General features: G+C 39.4%; 1 protein-coding gene across 1 annotated transcript; it reads left to right on the top strand.

Moving 5' to 3' along the window:
- Positions 1–272: 272 nt before the first annotated feature.
- LOC143024303 (uncharacterized) lies at positions 273–8,805 on the top strand. The gene is made up of 2 exons (XM_076183101.1): positions 273–315; positions 7,014–8,805. Exon 2 carries the CDS (start codon positions 7,027–7,029, stop codon positions 8,563–8,565), a length of 1,539 nt encoding a protein of 512 aa, XP_076039216.1. The 5' UTR covers positions 273–315; positions 7,014–7,026; the 3' UTR covers positions 8,566–8,805.
- The last annotated feature ends 268 nt before the right edge of the window (positions 8,806–9,073 follow it).

Below are 9,073 nucleotides of genomic sequence, written 5' to 3'. Positions count from 1 at the left end.
TCCACGATATTTCATAATTTACTACATTAAAATGGAGTTGAAATAAAATAGTAATATTATTTTAATGTTTCTTTATGTATGATATGCAGACGCATTTGAGTGAATTCACTGGAAATAAAAATACAGCAATGTCCATATAACTATTCAGAATAAGCTGTGACTACATTCTAGATACGGAAATTTATTATCTACAATTTAGTGTTCTCATTAGATATTTATCCTCAATTAAGAAAAGAGCAAAAAGTGATTAGTACAAATTGTCTACAATTTAGTCGTCGAAATTCGACCAAAGTCGTATTCCGAATTTGCAATAAGGTAGGACAGGTTTTTACTGAACCAGAAAACAATTGAGCAACAGTTAGGTAGGCATACGATGATATTTCTGTGTATTCAAAAATTATGGTATTAATTAGTTTAGTTCAAAACGTTTTTCTGTGAACATAATTACATTATGCAGTCCCGATCCTTCATGCACATTCAATGTGCATGAATGATGAAGGATCATTGGGAAATGAATGATGAAGGATTGGGAAACCAACTACATTTAATGATTTATGTAGTTGTTTTACTAGGCCTGTGTTCAAGCCTGTGATGGACACGGTCAAGTAATTACGATATTTCTCTTATTCAATGTCACATTGAATAACAGAAATATCGTAATTACTTGACCGTCACCGTGTCCGTCACAGGTTTGAACACAGGCCTAGTAAACCAACTACATGCAGAACAAAAATCCAATTAGAACAATATCTACAAATAGTATGGAGCCTAGCACGGGCCATTGGACTCAACAAGTTACCAATACTTGGAAAATGCCATTTTCCTTTTCAAAAGTTAAACCGAGCAACCTACAAGAACACCTTACAGAAACGGATACGTGCACAAATCACAGTACTCAACAAACACTACATTAACTTATTAAGGTCAGTCATTGCCTTACTAAATCAAATGTTGCCACACAAACGCAGAAGGGAGAATACAACCAAGGCAGAACTACACAAGTTGGCCTACATTCAGGTCACCACCCAACAGGACAATTCAAACACAAAGTGACAGTCGGCCAATAAACTGACACCACATGGCATGGACACAATTATCACATATGGACAGATCATGTCATGTCATGTGCTGCCCAACATTTATGAAGTTAAAATAACACAATCGTGTTTCATCTGTAAACAATTTGTGGGCCAACCAACGGCTGTCATGTCTTGTCTTTGTTTAGATGTCCACCATCAAGGCCAACTTGGAAGTCTGAGAAAAAGGAATGTGGTACTCCCCAAGGCAGTCGTAGCTCCTCTTGGGGATCAGTGCCACCTCGACATGAGAGGCACACAAACACTTTCCGCAGCCTCCACAAACACATCACACCCACTACACTACATAGCACAACACCCACACACACCAAGAAACATTAAAACAACACCCAAAGACCTGTATCACACACAGATTCTCTCTTCTTTTCCTCCACAACCACAAAATACCAGCCTCCGGAAACATATTCATAATCATATCACTCACTGCTCCATTAACACACTGAAAGACAACACACTGGTGCATGCCAGACCCCCTGATATCCACCCTTCTGAATCCTCTCTCCCACGAAAGGACAGAGTCCACCAGGCCAGACTGCCGTGCGGCCACAACCCAGCACTTCTAAGCTACCAGAAGAGGCTGGATGACCGCATTGTGAACAGCTGCCCAGGATGTAACACTTCACCCCATACCATACAACACATAATGGAAGACTGCATTATACACAATCATGCACGCAAACAACACAACATACACTCTATAAAGGATTTGTGGGAAAACCCAGTTTCGGCTGTGGCATTCCTTGGGGAGACGGGACTGCTCAGACAGTCTAGGGAACAACAACAACAACTTGGAAGTCTGCCAATATTCTTTTTATTATGCTTATATCTTGAGGTAACTTACCTGGGCTGGTATACCCTTCCTGTCAGCTGCCCAAGGTGTAGGCGTATGCAGGATAGGTGGTTCATCTAGGATCCCTTTTAGGAACTTGTCGAAAGCTCTCCTGAAGACTTCAGTACTACTCACAGATACAGAAGGGTCCCGGAAGAGGCTATTGAGCTTGTGACTCCGGCTCTAAATGACTAATACATAGGTCATCTGTGGTCTAGTGGTCACTGTGGTCAAGGTGTGTTATTTATTTGTGCTGTGTAATCGAATATTTGATCTTCATGTTTCCATACACTATCCAATATGTGGAAAGTGAATTTCCTGATGTTCAATCTTGGGCGCTGCTTGTAGATCTTCTTGGTGTGTCCTCGAGTCACTGAACCGGCAAGTTCAATAAATAATCCCCTGCTCACTTCACTATCATATAAATTGTTCACAATTTTAAAGGTTTCTATCATGTCCCCTCTTGATCTGTGGTACAATAGTGTAGGAAGGTCTAATTTCCTCAATCGTTCAGGGTAAGGCAAATCCTTCAGGCTAGGGACCAACTTTGTTGCTCTTCTTTGAACTGCTTCCACAGCCTCAATGTCCTTTTTCTTGTATGGACACCATACTTGATTAGTGTATTCTAAATGTGGTTGGACTAGTGCAGTGTATAATGATTTGAATATGGTCTCATTCATTGTTACAAAAGTTCTTCTTATTAGTCCGACTAGTCTATTTGCCTTATTTATTTTCTCAGCCAAGTGTGCTGTGAACTTCAGCTCGTCATCAGTGACAACTCCCAGATCCTTCTCTACTTTGATTCCTGCCAATTCTTCTTCCATATAATATTTCATATTGTCCACATTTGATTTCCTGATTCTCATCACACAGCACTTTTTGGGATGAAATCTCATCACCCATTTCTCTGACCAGCTTTTCAAGATCTTCTTGCAATTTCTCACAGTCCTGGCTTTCATGAATCCTCCTGAATACTTTAGTGTCATTTGCATACAAGAATAACTTGCTGTTGATTACAGAATCTGGCAAGTCATTAATATATAAAACAAACAGTAGCAGACCCAACACAGATCCCTGTACTAGTACTACTACACCAAGTCAAATCCCTTGCCAGGTAACTAGGGGCTGTAGATCTCTTGCATGAGAGAACCAAAACTCCAGATTAATTGATAGGATGATATCTCACCTGAATGACCTCTCGCTGGAAGTCTGGCAATAGGCATTATGCAGGGGGAGACCAGAAGGGTTGATGCTTCTAATGCACCAGCCTATAGAACAATGAACTAGGTAGACACTCGGTAAATATAGCTGGGAATTACATTGTAAGTAGAATGAGCTTGATCTTATTGTTACTTTGTAATACTAGTATGACGATAGACATGGTACAGTCTTCAGTGCTGTCTTGAAAGTGCCAGTGTTGTCCAGCTCTGCAATTGATGAGGGGAAAGAGTTCCAGATTCCGATGACTCTTACTGAGAAGAAAGTTCTCTGACATTATTTGGATCAGCAACAATGTCTTATATTGATGCCCTCTGGTTCTCGCATCACTTGGGAGTGAACACAGTCTTTGTGGCTCATGGGATGAAAGTCTAAGCATTATTTTGAAGTGGTTATACATCTCACTTTGTGTCAGACAGGACGCCATTTGAGCAGGCAGTTTTCCATTAAGTGCAACCTTCTTTTGATCATATTTGTCCTCCACATTTTTTTAAAAAGGAAGAAAAAATATGTTAACAAGTGCTATATGCTATTTGTACTTAATGTTTTTAGTGAAAAAATGCAAACCTTTTATATACTTAAGGTTAGTGTAAGATAAAGTTCAGATTTATTTGATCAAACACAGACTGGATTTTAATTTTTTCACAACAGTATGACTGTCAGGCTGTGATATTCATGAAAAAACATTGTAGATTATTTCTTTTTGCTGGATTTTCCACCAGCAACCACCACAATGATGGTAATATAATCAACAGTCAGAGGGATACTGTTGATCACAAATCCAACATGTGGTTCAATACTGTGGTGAAGTGTTTAGTCAAAATGTTGGTTTGGGTCTCATAGAGCCTGGTTACAACCATTGATTCAACCCACAAATCACTCACTGAAGTATCTCTTAGAATGTGTGAGTTCAAATCTTACCCAGGTTCATTTCATCAAGTGGAGGTTGGGTAATTTTGAAGTTGTTAGATAGGGTGCGTCACTGAAAAGCTGGCACTGACCAGAAATTGAACCCAAGACCCCCCACTTGCTGGGTAGGCATGCTTACCTCTTACACCACGGTTGCCTCCAGTGATCACTCACGCAGAGGTGCTTTCATTCATGGATGATGATCAGGTCTGTAGGTGTGTTGCACTTGTTGAGGCTCCTCCTTCTACCTTGCAATTCAGTGTTACCGCACATCCCATCAGTATCTTCTTTCAGATACTTCCATGAAATCAAATGAACATATAAACTCACCATCTATTACGATAGTCCACTGGCCGTACACCGTTCTTATCCACAATAGTTTGATGTAGATCCTCAGAGAATACTAAGTGACACTGGTTCACACAAGTGACATTTATTTATTTATTACTATAATACTTGTTTTTTCTTTTTTACATGAAGAAAGGGGGTTATTTACCTAACATATCCCATTGTATATCTTTGATTTTTTTTCACTATTCTTTGCTGTATTCTATAGAATATTGTCATGAGATCATGATGAACACTAATAACAGTAACAATATCCCAGTGTCTCAAGATCATTGCTAGGAGTAGATTTAGAAGGGGACATCATTTCAACATAGGGTGGAACATATAATCAGGCCAGACATATGTAACATTTTTTTCCACGCAACAGTCAATAATGAATTTTTTAAGTGGGTCAGAAAGGCCCAAACACAATATAGTGCCATGATACTATCTGTCACACACATCACAAGCAGTGGCATAACCACCATTCGCCACTGTACCACAAGAAAGACATGGGGACACTTCCTTTTTTGTGAGGCATCTTGAAGCCAGTAAAGTTGCACCACAGCTCTGCCCAGCACCATTGAATTTAGCTTTTACATTTCATAAGTGGAACCAGTGACAATTACCTACAAGACAGTAGTTGGAATCATTTCCCTGGTACTCATTTTCAGAATCCATCAACACCATCACCCTCATCTGGAGGTGCAGCCCTGAGGACTGGCGCTCTGTCTCTGAACTGAGCCCAAGATACCAATTTCTCCTGCTTTTCATGTAGAAGAGTTCAGCCAGTAACTGCTCTCATCCTCCTACTACTTGAGGTATCAATTATTATTGTTATCATTAGTAAATAATTGTTGCATCAGGTTTCACTCACTGAAAACCCGCAGCTCTAAACTGGATAACAGTGGTCCTCAGATTTTCCCATTGATCTTGATAGTAAGAAATGTTGGGCATTTGTCTGTGTTGTCAGCTCTCCTTATGTAAAAAAAGTGGAAGAAGTACATCTGAACTTGATAGTGATATCTTGAGCCTGGTCCAGAGACTGCCTGTCATCCACCTCCACATGCAATTGAGGGCGCTGATGTGTTTTGAAGATGGGTGGCAGGGATGATTCCTTCTGGTATCTACCTCACAGGAACATCACTTGTAGGTTCTCATCATTTGTCCCTTTTCCATTAATGTAGCCTTGATACTCCATTTCTGTGGCTTGTATTTATTTGATAGTTTTTATATCACTATCCAATGCTATAATGCTATAGATTTTACTTTTAAATACTTATGTGGCGAGTCACAAAGTGCACATTAACTATAACACTCGCAACACTCAGGATCAGATCCATGCTCTTTATGATGATCACACTACAGTTAACCTGTTGAGAAGTGAGACTTATTGACCCACTGTCGGAGAATGAGATAAAATGGACATAAAATCTGTATATTTCGACCACTATTTGTGATCGAAATATACAGATTTTCTGCTCACCCTATCTCATTCTCCAAAAGTGGGTCAATAAGTCTCAATTTATAAATGTGCTACTACATTATACCTTCCTGTTAAGAAGTGTTATCACCTTTGGGGATTTCAGGTGGGGTAATGCCATTTGGAAAAAAAAATCACTTCATAGGGTGAATGAAGTTTGAATCAAGTTGTATTTATGTACAATTGATGGAGGCTTCCCATCCTATGTATTTTCACCCTTATTTAAGACTAACAGTTTTACCATGTACCTTCACTTTTTTATAAACTTGTGACACATATAGTCTAACTATATACCAAGGGCTTCTCCATTATAAGGGAGGTAACCAAGTCAAAGGCACGCACCCACTCCCACCCATTCCACTCTTGTCCACCACCCTTGTTTCCCTCTTATCTTAGCTCCTCATGGGTGAAGGGTCATCCATGTCTCCTGCCCACTGCCCGGGTCAGAAGCAATGCATCAAAACACAGCACATCAACAGCAGGGCCCCTCCACTGCATCCCCTCATGCAGAAAATAGAGAAGACAGGGAGAAATCCTTTCAGGCTGCATCAAAATGTCATCTGTACACAACCATCCTCCACTCACCCCTTTCCCTGTAATAGAAAATCTCCTTCACAGTAGGACATTTGATGCTGTAGTGAAGGGAGTAAACCTGACTTGATTAATTCTTTAGACAAAGAGATGCACTCAAGGATCTTATTCTGGTTAATCCAGGCATTTTTATTCAGGAGAGGGAATGTCACTATAGAGGAGGAAGCAATCCATAGATATGTATAGTTTTCTTTACATGAACAAATTGCACACCAGGGACCAATTACGGAATTGTGGTGGTCCTGTAATAATGGACAGCAGAGTTATCCATTTTCAAACCCTATCAACCTCTATCAAGAGGTTCCCTGAGAGGTTGACTGGGCCCAAGATCTCTTTCTATCAACTTTAATTGTATTTCTTATACCTTTTCACACATGGAGAGCTGACAACTGGTGACTACTCCCCTTTTACTCCCAGTGACATAGAAACAGTCCCACACTAATACAACATAGACAACAGTCATATAACCTCAGAGTCATCGTTATACTTTGGATACAATTATTTTAAGTAATTTGGTTACTTACAAGCAAAGCTGTGACTTTCCTCATGATTTTTGCAGGAATTTAGCCGTCATGCATCGTCCTATGGGCCCCTATCATGAATGGAATAGACGTGTGGCTCATCATAGATTGTTTGGACCTGAACATCTTCCTGTGAATGATCTTTATGGTTCTTCACATCATGACTCTCCTTTATGTGTGAATCCCATAGGGGCTGGATTTCCACATCCAGATTATTTTCACATATATAGTGATCATAGGTATAGATGCAACAATGACTATTTAGATGTGCATGAAGAAAACAATTGCAACAAGCACCAGAGGGATCAGGTCAGGAGGAACTCAGTCCGGAGGGAACAGGTTCAAAAGGACCAAGTCAGGAGGGATCAAAGTCAAAGTCCAAGGGACCAGGGCAGAAGAGATCAGTCTCCAAGGTACCAAGTCAGGCGCAATCTGAGTGAGACAAAATCAAAAGGTTCTGATTCACCACTAAAGACAAGAAGAAATGAAAGACAACTTGACTTACGTTGTAGAACAAAACCCACGAGGGATCTTCACAAATATAAAGAATCTGTGGATGTAGATAAGTTGTCTCCTTATTCCACTAAGCCTTCATTTCAGTGTCCCAAGTCATGCAAGAGACCCATTTCAAACTTACCATCTGAGAGGAAAGCCAGCGTCTGTACTGGGAAGTTGATTGGACAAGCTGTTGTTGTAGATCACCCTGATGAAGGCAAGTGTATTTCCAGTCTTGATTTCCTAAGGCCACTCAAGCATTACAAATATTGCCTTTGTATTATAAACACTTATGTTCCTGATTTTTGTGATGGATGTAAATTCTGTCTTCACCCAGTTGTGTTAGAATATCCCCCACAACCTATTGATCAGAACTGCAAGTGTGGTGGCACCCTTTGGCAGATCACATTTGATGATAAAAGTTATATAATTTGTTCTGTGTGTGCTCTGATTCAAGAGTACAAAAATAGATATACCTTCAAATATTTCATTGATCATGGGGCTTTTGTCAAGAAATGTGAGGAGACCCCTGTACAGGCATCTGACAAGAAGGACGTGGTTACAGATGAAGCATTACAGGGTATTGTGCAAGGGGAAGAACCTGACATATCATCTGATAGTCAAGAAAACACCTGGGCTGAACAGGTTGAGAAGACTCTTGATAAAGAATATGATGTGGAGGTAAGTGTTAAACAAAAATCAGCAGTGAATGATACTGAAGATATTCATTCTTCATCAACTAAAATCCCAAGAATTTGTCACGGGAGAATGGTTGGCGAAAGCATTGCTGAAGAAAATGGGAAGCAGAACATTTTATTTAGTTTTTTACCCTTTTCACTTGCCACTGCAAATATTCAGAGATGTACTTGCATTCTAAAAAGTATCACAGAAGCCTTCTGTGATAAGTGTTATGTTTGTCATAGTAAAGAAACTCCACGAGCCATAGCTGTATATTGTTCTTGTGGTGGACAGTTTTGTGTGACTGATAATTTGGAGTATAGAGTTTGTTCAAGGTGTGGTCATCACTATCGTAACACTAAGAGATACTATTTTTCAAATGAAAGAACACTTGTGAAGAAAAATGATAAGAACTGATATAGTTGGTAATCATAGTAAATGACATTTTGTGTTATCAGAATAGATAGTGCTTTGGATTCAGATTTTATATTTTGCATACCCAGAGATATTGAAAAGATTACATATAATTTAAAAGCTACTGTAAGAGGGAACAAAAGAGGTTAATGATAGAATAATTTATTCTTAAGTAAAAGGATACAAGTATATTTATGTATGGAATATGATGTTATACAACATTTTTTTTTTTTTTTTTTTTTTTTTTTTGTTAACTATGGAACTATGAACTCAAATCAGAGAAATATATGATATACTGCTCAATCCCTCTTGATTTTTTTCATCTTCCTCCAGTCAACTGATCCATTGCCCAGGCTCTCTTCTGGGAGACCTCTGACCTTCAAATCTGACCATAGCCAGTGGATTAGGTTCAGTTTTCTTCCTACATCATGTACATCTGCCGTATTTTTCGGACCATAAGGCGCGGGCAAAATCCTTAAAAATCAGCCAAAATCGGGTGGTGCACCTTATG

Source organism: Oratosquilla oratoria, chromosome 4, assembly GCF_046742065.1.
Source record: "Oratosquilla oratoria isolate Oo_2021 chromosome 4, ASM4674206v1, whole genome shotgun sequence".
Lineage (NCBI taxonomy): Eukaryota > Metazoa > Arthropoda > Malacostraca > Stomatopoda > Squillidae > Oratosquilla > Oratosquilla oratoria.
This window is presented reverse-complemented; position numbering and strand designations above follow the sequence as displayed.